This window comes from Aplysia californica, unplaced genomic scaffold, assembly GCF_000002075.1.
Source record: "Aplysia californica isolate F4 #8 unplaced genomic scaffold, AplCal3.0 scaffold00073, whole genome shotgun sequence".
In the NCBI taxonomy this organism is placed as follows: Eukaryota; Metazoa; Mollusca; class Gastropoda; order Aplysiida; family Aplysiidae; genus Aplysia; species Aplysia californica.
In genome coordinates this window covers 72762-87910 of record NW_004797343.1, presented here as the reverse complement: position 1 = coordinate 87910, position 15149 = coordinate 72762, and the positions used below count along the sequence as shown (strand labels likewise).

The 15149-nt window shown below is 39.2% G+C and overlaps 1 protein-coding gene across 1 annotated transcript in view; it reads left to right on the top strand.

Annotated features, from left to right (window-relative positions):
• LOC101855240 (signal recognition particle receptor subunit beta) overlaps positions 1-15149 on the top strand; it is a 31257-nt gene that overhangs the window by 4519 nt on the left and 11589 nt on the right. Inside the window, exons 2-3 of the mRNA XM_005093949.3 lie at positions 7888-7982; positions 14653-14730. Coding sequence (XP_005094006.1) covers positions 7888-7982; positions 14653-14730 — 173 coding nt within the window. The remainder of the gene's footprint in view (positions 1-7887; positions 7983-14652; positions 14731-15149) is intronic.

Sequence of the window (15149 nt, the reverse complement as noted above, 5' to 3'; positions counted from 1 at the left end):
TATATATATATACTATTATATAGCAGATTAAGGCTTTCTTTTGAGGTTGCTTAATTTAATCATTAGTTAAATTAAGACAATGCATTTTGCACTAAAAGAACATACTTTTAGCAACCAAAAATCCCAAACTGTGTCGACATTTTTTTAAAAATCAAAAAAATCACCAACCCTGATTGACAGAGCTGAAATGTAACAGTGCAGAACTCATTGTGACTTTGCAGTTCTGATACAACCACATCCATCTGAATATAATGATCTGGAGTCAAATCAGATGACAAAAAATCAGCCACACAAGGAGCAAATTTATTTGCAATCAGAGCACCTTCGCATTCATTTGAGACATAACATGTAATACACAGTCCTTGCTCTCTAGTTCCTATACTGTGAAATTGTGTACATTCAATTTCGTCTTGTAGTACAAAGCAGAAGCATTGGTGCGTGGATATAGCAGAACTGATTGCTGGTCCATTTTGATGTACACGTATTTGATTTTGGGGCTGCCCATGTATTTTTCCTTGTCTATCACACCTATCTTTTCGAGGATGGAACCATGACAGGTTCATGATAGCATTGATCTTCTCTTTAAACTTGAAGGTAGAAAGTACCACTCCCCCCCCCCCCACCAACTCATACTTTTCTTTATATACAAACAGCGGTACACTGCCTGTAAGCTCTGGAAAACAGGTTCCAAGTATAACTTACTGGAGTCCTTCGGCAACTTGGGCAGATCACGAAGAAACTGTTTAAGTACCTTTGATGCTGTAGTCTCCTCCCTAACCCTTTTCTCTGAACTGGAACCTCACCCTCTGCTACACCCAACCCACATGTGAGAACAATGTGAACACACTAGTAACAAAGTACAGGATTTAAGAAGAAAACCGTGCACTCTTTGACTCTGGCCCCATTCACTCGCAGATGGTACTTCATGGACCACGATCTTCTGCTTTCTCATTTCTCTCTCCTTTTTCTCCACAGGCTCGACACAGTCAACCAACCCTTTAACAAAAGCAACCTTTTCTGATTTTACATTTATTTAAAATCAAACGCCTCCATCAGACCAAAACTTTATCGCCGTGATCCACAATGGCGAGCTACCTAAACGAATTAGACGGTTAGAATTCTTCAGTCCCCGAAGCCAGTCAGAATATACGGCTGGCTAGAGTTTCTCTTTAAAACAAGACTTTTGTTTGTCAAAATTGTTCTACATTTTAATAGGACGTAGCCATTCGTCATGTCTATCTATTTTAAGGAAAAAAGCAATTCGAGAAAATTTGGAGTTAGACGGTTAGAATTCTCTGCCGAAAGTGGCTATTCTCACCCGCCCAGAAGTTCTTGCAAGATCAACTCCTCCACTCTTCTCTCTCTCTCTCTGTCTCTTTCTGAATACTGTCTATCGGTGTGGACGATCAAATTGACCAAAACAAAGTTAAAAAATGATGTTAAAACACAAAAGTAAATTAATTTGGTTGTCTACAAAGATGCTACGGCTATTTAACTTTTCGAATCGAGCCGAACTACGCGGGTCGCCATTTTGTTTTGCCCGGAAATTCTCGCGCTACTCCTCTCTCTCTTTCTCTCTCTCTCTCCACTGCCCACAGACAAAATTGTACGCTTTTAGTAGGCTACAGTTGTAATGGAACGTTTGTTCACGGCACAGAATTCTACAATTTTTCTGTTATCACAGTGTAGAATACTGTGGTTTAGGGTGAACGCAAAATTTGGTGAACGCGCACCGGGTGAGAATAGCCACAAGACTCGCCTGCACTATTCTCACTCCGGGTGAGAATAGAGGTGGCCTTCTCTGCCAACGATATATGCAGGTGCCAGGTGGTCTGCTAATCTTCAATTTTACCTTTTTCTACAACAATGAAAGTGGGAAACATGGGGGGTGGGGGGGGGGGCATATCAATGAGGCGGCGGGCATCGGATCGGCAGAAAATGTGTGGGGGAAACTAAAAAATGGCGGAAAATTGGGCGCTTTTTCGTCTGTTACCCCAGGCGGGCCTGGCCGCCATCTTGTATCGGTAGTAATCGGGCGGTGTTTCTACCTGTTCTGTTCAGTAATGTATATATATATATATATATCAGTGAATTATGGCTACAGACAAAAAATGAAGAAAATGTCAGTCTAAAAGGAAGGGGTGGGGGGGGGGGGGGTAATTATGCATAGATAAACTTGGATTTTATTACAGTGTGTGTGTGTGCCCCCGCTTGTGTTTGTCTTAAAAGAAAAAGAAAATGTTTATTTTCAATAATGAAAAAAAGTAAATTGGAATGCTGTATTATTTTACAGTGACAGGGGGAAAGCAGATTTTTAAGCATGATTATATTAGTCTACTAAACCTTATATGTTTAATAAAACCAAGGAAAGGAATTCTGAATGTTCAAATATGGAAAAACTGAATACATTTGTTAAAAAGTGATTTAAATCACTGATTTTTATTTTAAAAATCAAGTTGATTGAAATATAAAAAAAATCAACTGATTTAAATCAACCCAACTCTGATTTCAATTATGGAAAAAAAAGTAAATTGAATACTGTATTATTTTACAGCCTTTGAATTCAGTTTTTTGTCTCTCCTGCAAAATTTACGAAATCGGAGTTGGACGGTTAGAATTCTCCGCCGACGATATTATGAGCTGTGTAAAAAAAAAAAGACCGATTCATTCAAATACACAAGCCTGTGTCATATCGATTGTTTACCAAGAAAAAGTTGTGTTGCTGTGTAGAGCTAAGCATATGGCAACTTTTGATTTCATAGACCAGCGCACAATTCATTACGTAGATATACGTCAAGACTAGCTTGTTATTGTAATAATGATCAGTTGCCGGGGGGGAAAAGACTGACGCGTATGCGACGTTCAACGCCCGGACCGATAGTGCCCCCCCACCCCCCTCCCCGACACGCACACAGCCACACGAGTGCAGGCCGCCCATCCGACCCCGACACACGCTAACGAGCCATCTTTAATTGCTTCTGATGACCTCTTGACAAATAAACATTTATTAGAAGCGCTTTAACTTTTCAGGCCGACCTCAAATTCATCATATAATATTAAAACGTGGCTCCTGCACAAAACGCCTTTTTGCCCGAAGTGATCCCGGTCTCTACCCAGTCTGAGGCGAGTCACGAGTGAGGCAGGACAGGAAGCCGGTTTCGCGAGTCACAGGAAGTCGGAAGTGATGTCATGCTGGACAAGAATCAGAGTCCGAATACATTTGTTCATATTCGGACTCGAGTCCGAATAGTCACTTCGTTTGATCAATTTGATCTTCCACATGAATAGACAGTATTCAGAAAGAGACAGAGAGAGAGAGAGGGGGGGGAGGAGTAGATCCTGCGAGAACTTCCGGGCAAAACAAAATGGCGACCCGTGTAGTTCAGCTCGATTCGAAATGTTAAATAGTCATAATAGCATCTTTGTAGACAATCAAATTAGCTTACTTTTGTGCCATAACGTCATTTTTTTCTTAGCTTTGTCAATTTGATCATCCGCACTGATAGACAGAGTCCGAAATTAGGAAAAACACTAATGGTAGTTCTGCCTGAATTGTGGATGATCCGGTCACAATTGACGCAGTGTCAGTTCTGACCGGATGATCTGGTCACAATTGACGCTACCTTTTAGTAATGTGATGTCATCCCATCCTGGGATGCCTACTGACTATTTTTAGAAGACTGTGGAGACAAAATACTGTACTATGATCTTTGGTGGAGATAGCGCATGGAACGGCATGTTGGGTCAGTAGTTGGACGTATTATCCGTATGGATGTGTTTCGCGCGTTAAAATTTCACACTTGTGGCTAACTGCAGCCCTTCAGCCATGCTCTGATTGGTTACAAGTTTTCCAGTATTGTTAATAGGAAGTGCCTATTTGCAACGCCGCGTTGCGATTAGCGGCAGTGCTAAAAATAAAATGCTGCTTTGTGATTAGCGCCACAGAGCTAGATCTAGAATCTAATCTATATGAAGCTTAATCTACCTTTCGTTAACGGAAGTTCTGATGTTGTATATTTATTTGAATTTGTGGCCCCAAAGACCTGTGAACTGCGCGCTGTCGATCAAAATAAGGTCATATAAGCGAGCAGGACACACCAAATATTTTCAGTTGGTCGGAAATTTTGAATTTTGACCAGGTGGCGGCCGAAGCCTACTGTTATTGATTTTAGACCACCGAAGGATCTTTTATGCACAACTTGCTCACTGGACCTCTGAGATTTTTCGCTCTTGTCTGAAAAAGCTAGGTGTAGATCTTTCCTACCAGATCAGGGGTGTGGCTGAAAGACAGCATGAGCAGTAAGAAGCCAAGGAGTAGCAGTAGAAAGGCTGCGGAAAGAGCCAGGAGCCCAGAGGAGAGGGCAAAGGAGGTGGGATAAAAAAGTGGAGACGAAAGCAGACGACAGAACATTGCTTTGCTAGACAGAAGGGCAGGAGGTGAAAGGAGACAATTTTAGAGAAGTCTGGGGTGACGTTGAATCTGGTGGTGAATCCAAGGTTCTCTGTATAGAGAGTGAGAGTATCCAAGATGTGGTCCCGAGAGAACTGAGTAGCTCCTGTTTTCTTTTACTAACCTTGTAAAGCAGGTTCAATTGGACAGTGACCATAAATAGTCTATTTGTGTCACAGAGATGCCAACCAGTACGATTTTACGTATTTTAGTACGATTTTTTGCCGAAAATACGCGAATAAGACTTTTCATGAAAAAATACGCATCCTGGAATGCGAAAAATACGAGATTCAGCTTGGGCGAGTAGACCTAATTATCTCAAGTCCCATCTTTTGTCAAAATAGTATCAGTATCGCAGAACTGGAGTATTTGAAAACCAAGTCCTATGTGGTCAGTAAGTTAATTTGTTAATTTTTGCCGGTTGCGATCGTTTCGTTCAGCTTTTCCCCGTCCGGAGAGTACGTTTCACTTTCACGCGAATAGACAGCTATGGCGCAGGCGGAAGTGTATGTGACATCGAGGCTCGATCGGGAAAATCAAGATCTACTTTCACTTTCGTTACCGCCGAGAAGTTTGCCAGCAGTTGTCTGATAACGCAACATTTGTGGCATGCAGGTTGTGCAGTGTAAACGCAATGTCGCCGTGCAAATGAAATGTAAGAAATACTCGGACTCGTCGCTGTGCTGTCACTTGTGGTAATAAGAAAAGAAAATACAAGCGTCGTCCGATTTTTAGATTGTCTGGCTCGCCATCGTGACCGGTCACTGAACCTGCGCGCGTTCGCATCATAAATAACGGCATCGGGTGGGCAAAGACCGTCTTTGGTGGGAGTAACGGCGTTGCGAAGTATATGACTACGGCATAGAGGAGGAGATTATTGATTTTTTTGGGGGTTTAAGATACTATCTGGGGGGTTTAAGGCAACATCAGAGGACAACAGAATTTTGATTGGTTTTGTGCAAAGCGCGCGTTGGTGCAGGCCAGGGTTGGGTTGATTTAAATCAGTTGATTTTTAAAATTTAAATCAACTTGATTTTTAAAATAAAAATCAGTGATTTAAATCACTTTTTTTAAAAATTATTTTTATTCGGTTTTTACACATTTCAACATTCAGAAGTCCTTTCCTTGGTTTCATAAAACAGATATAAGGTTCAGTAGACTAATATAATAATGCTTAAAAGTCTGATTTCCCCCCTTTCACTGTAAAATAATACAGTATTCAATTTACTTTTTTTTTCCATAATTGAAATCAGAGCTGGGTTGATTTAAATCAATTGATAAAAAAAATTTTAAAATCAATTTGATTTTAAAAATAAGAATCAGTGATTTAAATCACTTTTCAAAAAAATGTATTCAGTTTTTACATATTTAAACTTTCAGAATTCCTTTCCTTGGTTTTATTTAAACGGATATAAGGTTTAGTAGACTAATATTTATCATGCTTTAAAGTCTGCTTTCCCCCCTGTCACTGTAAAATAATACAGTTCTCAATTTACTTTTTTTTCATAATTGAAAACCAGGGTTGGGTTGATTTAAATCGGGTCGATTTAAATCAGTTGATTTTTAAAAATAAAACTCAGTGATTTAAATCACTTTAAAAAAATGTTTTCTGTTTTTACATCTTTAAACATTCAGAATTCCTTTCCTTGGTTTTATAAAACAGTTATAAGGTTTAGTAGACTAAAATTGCTTAAAAGTCTGCTTTCCCCCCCTGTTACTGTAAGTAGTAAAATAATACAGTATTCAATTTACTTTTTTTTCATAATTGAAATTAGCTTTTTCTTTTTAGACAAACACAAGCGCGTGCTCACACACACACTGTAATAAAAATAAAATGCAAGTTTATCTATGCATAATTACCCCCCCCCCCCTCCCCTTCCTTTTAGACTGACATTTTCTTCATTTTTTTGTCTGTAGCCATAATTCACTGATATAGCAGATTAAGGCTTTCTAAAATTGCAGTTGCTTAAATTAATCATTAGTTAAAATAAAGACAATGCATTGTGCACTAAAAGAACATACTTTTAGCCACCAAAAATCCCAAACTGTGTCGACATTTTTAAAAAAATCAAAAAAAAAAAAATCCGATTTAAATTTAAAAAATCTGATTTAAATTTAAAAAATCGATTTTTTTTATTTTTTTTTCAAAAAAATCACCAACCCTGGTGCAGGCCGTGTGCGGAATGGGGACCCCTCATACTTTGCAAGTCTGTGTTATTGAAATAAAGTGTTCGCGTTTCATTGGATGGGTGATAGTAAATTATACCTACTTGGATGGGTGATAGTAAATTATACCTACAGTGTATGTTGTAGCTTTCTGTTCAAGACTGGCAGATTTTCAGTGTCACTGCATCTTGCCCTACCACAGTTGTTACAACTCTCACGGTGCATGGGTCTACTTGAGCCATTCAAGTTATTGCTTTTCTCTGAGTTTGAGCAATAATTTGAGCCTGTCAGTTCATAATATGAATCATGACACACAGACTGGTTCTTGATAGTCGAAATTCTTGTTCTAGGCCCTTCCGAACTCTGAAAGCAGGATTTATTTTTTTATATAATAATGAGAGGAAAATATTATATAATAGACTGAAATTTTAAAGTCAAACAAGACCCCAGTACGACATTGAACACTGACATGTTGTTAACTGGATACATGTATATTGTACGCGTGTGTGCTCCTTTTTTCGAGCTGGTGAGCTAGTAATTTTTTTTCAGGAAATATTGCTGGACACCCTGAACATTTTACTATTACTGGTTGGTCGGTCGTGGGGAATGCACATTTTCCCCTGAAAATACACATTTTCATATTTCGCAATACTCATTTCGGTTTTCTGTGGTTGGCATCTCTGGTGTCACAGCATGGTGGAATCAGGCGCTCGTCAATTTTTGGGCATGTAGAGTTTGGTATCATCTTAAAGCTTGTTCACTTGTCTTTATTTGGATAAAAAAATATCCATTTATCTTGAATATTAGTCGAGATATTTGCGAATGAAGGAGGTAGGATTACCTGTTTTCAGAGGTAAAATTAGGGAGAAAATGGCGGCCAAAGATTAGTTATTTTCTTAGCTTTAAAAGATTCCGTGGTAACAGAAAATTTACATTTTTTGTGCCTTTAATCAAGGTTTTTCAGAAAAATCCATACAGAAATTAGTTCTTTAATGGGCATGAAAGGTGTAGAGCCAAAAAACATAAATTTGATAAAAATTCACAAACCTGCGGAAAAATGCAAGTTTCTTCACTTTCATTATTTTGACGAGAGCCTGATTCCACCACGCTGCCTCACATTTAATAAACAGTCACCTTGTCATAGGCCTGAACAAGTGACCAGTCCAAATTAACCAAACTCTTGGATTCGCTTTCTTTTCTTTCACTTCACAAGAATTTCAATGAAGCCTATCCTATGTTTTGACATTGTTGGTGTATGATTTTGCTTTCAGTGATCTTGATTGTGAAGAGCAGGAGCCAGAATAAACGACAGGGTGTATTGCTTCTGGGCATTTGTGACGCAGGCAAAACACTCATCTTCTCTAGGGTAAGATGTCAAATAATTCAAATTGATTACTATGAAAAGAAATGTTGTACCTGGCTTTTATCTGTTATACCTTAGAAAGCAAAATAAAGAATTGCATTTACCTTTTAATTTGCTTTCTGTTAATGTGATATCTGTAAAGTACAGTCGAACTTGACGTAAAACCTTTCCAAAATGGAAACCTGTCATGACTGCATCTCCTGGCTTCCCCCTTAACCTTCCCAGTACATCGATATTTACTAGCAACTTGTATGTCGTGACCCAAAAATAGACCAGACCTTTTAGTAAAATATGTTGTGACCGATTTTTGGATCGCATTTGTCTCAGAGGGAAACAATTCCTGTTGATCCGTGAGTTTTTAAATGTGACTTGCAACACCATAAGTACTTGACTGAGGACAACTGTTGCTAATAAATGTTTTTTCGACATATTTTGGACTGATACAGTCGAATACGAATGAGTTGATGTGATCAGGAGAATGAAAAAAGATCAACTGATACGAAGATCACCTTAACCTTTTTTGCCTCGCTCCGCACCTTGTTGGTGTGCTGTTTTTCACACCACTTCGATGCCTAGTGCTCCTCTTTGGCGCTAGTCTTCAACCTTTCCACTCACCACTCGCGCCACCCTGAATTGAGGTAGTTGTGCATGCAACAAAGGGCTTGCTTTTTCGTTTTTCACTCTCAAACTTTCAAAATGTATTCAGATACCATTTTTGAATTGTTTCTTGCTGTCAAAAGTTGAGTTGCTTGAACACTTATCGATTTACAAGAGAATTTCTAATGTCACCCTCGAGAGCGTTCCTGAGACGTTTTACTTACGATAAAAACGCTGCGCCTAGACCAACGCTGAGAAGACTCACTCTCAAATGAGTCACAGATTCTACATTAACGGAAAGATCGGATGACGAAGATGATGTTGAAACAAAAGATTATAATGATTGGGATGAGGTTACTATGCCGGTTGACTATAAAGCATAACCGTTAGAATTTGCTAAAGAAATGACCCATAGTGAGCACAGTATATGTGAGAGTGATGATGAGAGGACGGACGATAGGTATGACCAATGATTATAAATACCAGGATAAAGCAATGGGGCGAAAAGCTTGCGAGCTCACGAAACTCCCGGGGGGAATGTCTGCGCGTCGACCGAAGGTCAACCGCTGACCTGCTTCCTTATCAGCGCGCACCTGGTGCTGGTAGTGCAGCTCGTTGTTCCATTGTTAGAGGCCATTAAAAGCTTTAAATATGTTGGTTTGAAGGTGAAGGCTTGCGTGTGACCAAGGCCCATATAACCAGACGGTTTTAGAACACTAATCAAAGTTTCCCCCTCGAAAAGCCTTTTTTTTTTCATCACGAGGGTGGTAAAATCACAGTCCTCTTTGATCCTCCACACTTCATTAAGAATTAGAAACAATTTGTTTATCTACCACAATTTCTGTGAGCCTACTCATCATGATGATACTGCGAGCTGGACAGTTATTGTAAATTTCTATGAAAAAGACAGTACATTACCTTAGGTTTATTCAGGGTGGCACCCAAGTTACCAACTGTGTGTCAAGTTTTGGACGACGCAGGGTTTGTTTGGCTGTGCACGTGCTTAGTGGCAGTGTATCAAAAGCAATTAAATTGGGACACTCTATGTATCTCTGAATTAATCCTTTGTCTGACATTGCTATATCTGATTTCTGTAATGACTTTTATGATCTTTTCGTTTTCATTTGGTCATTTGTGTCATTCTCTGTCGAATATCGTAACTCAGTCACAACTACATCACAGCACCATGAATTTTTGCAGCATACCGGACACTTCTGTGGTTGAAAGATAATTCATGAAGTTTGGCCCAGAAGAAAAAAAAAGAAAGTTACAAAAGTATTACTATGAGTCTGTGAGTGGATCCACAACGTCACTGCTTTGCAAGGTCTTGTGGCAGACATTGTGAGTTGCAATGGGGGATTACTTACAGTGACATCAAGATGAACTTGAACATCTGTTCTCAGTCACCAGAGGAAAAAGGTGGACATATCTTGACAATCCAGACCCCCCACAACAGTTACATTTTCGTTTGAAGAGACAGATAATGGCTGACAAAATTATGATCGCATCACCTACAAGCAGTTGCAGGGATGTAGTGGATAGCTTTTTGATAAATCAAAATTTAACGAGTGAGAATTTCAGTCAAACAATAGTTGCAATTCTGGTAGACGTTGATAAAAAAACCCCACAGATACATTGTTAATTTTGTGAAATTTTGCAATACATTAAAGATGCAATGAACTTAAAAATGAAATGTCTGACGTAAATGGATACACTTTGAAGAAACTTTACGATGTAGTCTGCAAGGACTGTACAGGGATATTGGAAGATTTCTCATCTTCCAATGCAAGGCACCTGACCCTCATCAGCCAGAAACAATTTGAACATTGTCGTCACTGTGGCTTGAAAAAGCCAGTTTCAAACTTGTGCAGTTAATTTGTTGGGTTTTTTTTAAGCTGCTTTTTTAAAAACACATTTTAAACCTTTGATGAACAGAGCGCACAGTAGACAGAATCTAAAGCTGAAAATGCTCCAGGAGCCAAACGTAATTGAAAGCAAAGGTGGTTCCTGCAAATGCAACACAGTGGACTATGAGTCATTGTATTTATTAACGTCAGACTGCACGATGATCTTTACAGTGTGGTCAAAAATTCGTGGCGCAACTTGTCCTCAAACATCTCATTAACGGGTGAATCAATTTAACCTAAACTTTGCACAGCAGTTTGTATCAATTTATCTTAACATATTCTTATTTTTCCACAACAATTGAGGCTAGATTAAAAAATGTATCTTCATGAATTTGTATAAAATACTAAAATGGGGCCAACTAGTCACCCCACAGCTCGTGTTATAGTACCACTGCGTGTGTTGTGGGAGCTCATTAATGCGCAGAGCAACGCGCGCAGTCGCTGACCTCGATTCTCCGACGATGCTCTAAGGCCGAAGAAGGATTGCACCGTCTCGGTATTTACGGTCTCTGGGACTGACAGGAGTGTTGAAACTACGATATGGAGACCGATTTAGTTGTAAAGTTGAAAAGAAGAGTGTATAGCAAGACAAAATACAATTAACAAGAATAAGTATAGGGATTAGAAGATAAAATGCTGTGGGCTCAAAAGACAAACAACTTTCCCCGCGTTTCTCAGCTGACCGATACTATGTGGAATTAAAAGTTTCGCAACCAAAACAACCCTTTGTATTAGATATTTACTGAGTGGTCATTACAGAAAAGTTGATGAACTTTTATAAAACAAAAACAAAACGATTAGATGGGGAAGGGATCAATGGCAAAGACCTGCAAACCTTATCAAGTCATTTATGTTGCAAAACCAGGAAACGAGATAACCTTATAGAAATGGACTGATTCTTTGTTATATATTTTCGTTCACATGGGTATACTCAAGTTACTGACTCTCTACGAGCACTGACCTTGAAGCCCAGGTTTGCACTCATCTTCCTGCTGAATAATGATGACAATTCTTGCTTCTCATTTCATTTTTCAAACAACACAGCACCAGTGCACTATGGAGAGCTTTATCATGACATACCCTGTGGAAACCATAGCAAGACTCTGTAATGATGAAACCATGGTGCATTTCCTAGGCCATTCCCGATTCAGGGTTTGTCCCCCACCAATGAAGGATTCAAACTTAATGAAGTTTTTGAGAGAAAATCAGGGCACATCTGTTCTCTAGTGATGTACTGTGTCAAAAGACGAATCAGCAATAGTCCGTAAGTGTAACTGTAAGGTTGATGATACCACTCTTGAAATAGGGTTACCGGCCCCATATTGATCTCTCAAGTTGGTGTATATAATTTTAAAGAAAATGTTCATCTTTCGTTATGGATGAAAAAGCCTTCAGAGATTCTAATTTTTCTTATCCTGAAAATTTTTACTTTGCAGACGTGCCGTATTCCATGAGGCAATTCGTTGTTTCTCTTTGTTTAAAAAAAAAAAAAGAAAACCGATTTGGGATGTTTTAGGTTTGAAATCTCTGAAAGGGAAGCGGAAACTTAGCTGTTCAATATGTGAAGGTGTTTTGACTCTGGACCCACTCAACATACAACTCATTGCTACAAACAGCACAGTGTTTGAGTGTTATAATAAATAGCATTATAAACATAAAATGGTATTTTTTGTGTATGAAATGGAAACTTGAATCTGCTTGTGCCATTTTGAGTGAGAGAAATGAAAAGCTGAAGGGGCCAACGGGCTTGACGGTAATTGGTTCTATATGACGTACAGACAAAATAGCACGCTTTCTCAATGGCATCGAAAACTTAATGGAAATCGTTTTCCTCCAAGACTATTTTTAATTGAGAGATTTAGACAGGTTTGTTTTCTTGGTAAATTGCCTGATTTAATAAGTTTTGAAAGAGGTCGGCGGAGTAGATGACTCTTTTTCTCCAAAACTTGACTTGGCAGATATTGCAATTAAACTACATTATTACTCGTTTCCTTCCGTATTGGAAAACTTCCTGTACCCTGAGTAGTCTTTGGAGTGCCACCTTGATTATCTTACTTTGAACCAGACTATAGTACTGAAGGCTTTCCTGTCTTCTAAGTGACGCTGTTTGTTCATCATGTTCTTTTTGTTCTCCGGTTTCTTCTCTCCTACACTGCTCTTTGTAAAATGGTATTTTCAAGACCAGACATGTTTTGTAACATTACCATTCCTGATTCCTTTTCTTTGCTAGGGTTTGAAGATTTTCTTGGGGCTTTTGTTTGGCTGAATGGTAAGGAGAAGCTGTACCAAAGAAAACACAGATGTAAGGAACATGCAGGAAAGACAAGATTGACAAGCCCATAAAATTGTTTGAAGGAACGCAGAAAAACAATAAACAATAATTTTCAATTTTGGCTCTAGAAGAAAGCATTTGCAAATTGTGTTCAGGTGGATCAACATTCAAGAATCTTACTCAAGTCTCTTTACGTGCGATTGCAATGAGTCTGACCATAACACCACTGAGAGAGAGAGAGTCAGAGAGAACAGACACCGAATTCGATTCCCGAATGGGGAGAAAATCTCAACCGAGTACCTCAGTCTTTCTGCTGGGATGTTGGATTCCTCTCACCCCGCGCTGTGTTTGACGGGCATGATCGGAAGCCTGCCTCCTTAATGATGTAAGTTTTGAGTAATGTCGGTGGGGGTGGAAAACTTCTACAGTTACATTTTAAGAGAGAGAGACAGACAGAGAGAGAGACTCTTTCGACTTTTCAAATGTCGAAACTTGAAGGAACATAAGGCCGGTTTCAAAGAGATGAGAAACACCTTTTCGTTATTCACTTTATCAAAGCCTGTCCAGCATAGATAATTCAGGTTAACAAATTTCCTACTTTTCCAACTTCCTTTTTATTTTTCTCAATTTTTTATAGATCTGAGTGTTTTACGGCGCTCACAGCTGCACAAGTTCATATGGGCACGCAGGACACATTTTCAGTTTGATATGAATGACATGTAATTTTTAAAATCTTGTAGTGGCCGAAGCCTGCTCTTATCGGTTTTAGGATCACCACAGCACAGGACCTCTGAGATTTTTTCGTCCTTATCCAAGAGTGCTAGTTGTTCGATCTTACCTACCCTGAGATCAGGGGTGTGGCTGAAAGACAGTTGTAAGGAGCCATGGAGAAGCAGTAGAAAGAGTCAGAAGTCCAGAGGAGGAGACAAAGGGATAGGGTGGGGGATAGGGCAGAAAATGGAGACGAAAGCAGACGACAGAACATTATCAGAGAGCAAGAAAGGAGGTGAAAGGAGAGATTTTTTCTCCTTGATGACTGGGGACACTGTCTATGAGTTCAGACTGCATTTTTTTTTTACTGGCTCCCTTACTTCTATCTTTGACAGTTTTGACTTTATTCTATCAAATTTTAGTGGTTGATGTAAACCTTCTCATTGGTGGGTTGTCATTGGACTGAGCTGGCCCCAAGATGTGAAGTTTTCCTACGCTGTGCGATCTCAGACAATCCCCCATCAAAATCATCGCACAGCCCTTTCATACTGACTGCCCTCCACCATGGCTGGTCACTAGCTTTCCTCATTGCACAATTCTGTCTGATGCTTTGTCCCCAAAAGTCTTTTCTACCTGGCGAAGCCACAATTTCAAAGAAAGGAGCACCTGTGGTGTTTACTTCATTTTCATCAATTGCAAGTGAAATGAGTTGCCTTGTTTTATGGAAGATGTTTTTGACACAAGTGCAGGAACATTGTGCTTTTTAGACCGGGTTGTACTGGGTAATAATCATCGTAAAAATTTGGTTCGTGCATTCGTTAGGGCGGATTGTTCTTTAATCCGGCCTACTGTTAGCTAGAGACTATCGTATTAACTTTGTACAAATCTATTGAAAAATGTTGGTTAATTGTTGGGAAAAGGTAAAGTTTTTGTGTAAATTATTGATGCTAATGAAAATCATATAATATTAAATATATGGGACTTGCAGATAAAAACTGCACTGTTGTATTCATTACATTTACATACCTTACTTACTCCTTGTACACTACTTGTCCCATTAGACAGAGGCACAAGCCTTTAACCAGAAAATTGTTGTTTTCTTGCTCCTCTGTAAGTTTACTTTAGTTTCATTGAATCGATCATAGTTTTTATTAAATGATGAATCGGCTTGTTTCTAATTTTTCAGCTGGTGCACAAAGGATTCAAAGAAACGTACACCTCTATCAAAGCCAACTCTGGGGAATATGCTGTACCAGAGAAAAATGTGAGAGTTTTTAACTTTTTTTTTTCGCGAGGGAATTTATTAATATAAAGGTGCTTGTCTATTTAAGAAATTATCATTTAATCTTCTGTATTTGTTTAGAATTGTACCACCTTGATAATGGTCCAGTTCTCCTGTTCTTTTCCATTGCATAGCACACACACACACACACACACACACACACACACACACACACACACACACACACACACACACACACACACACATTTTCTCTCTCCCCATCTCTCTTTTTCTCTCTTTCCCATCCTCTTTCTCCTTCTCACTCGCTCTCTCTCCCTCTCTCATTTCACCCCTCCCCCCCCCTCTCTCTCTCTCTCTCTCTCTCTCTCTCTCTCTCTCTCTCTCTCTCTCTCTCTGTCTCTCTCTCTCTCTCTCTCTCTGTCTCTCTCTCTCTCTCGCTC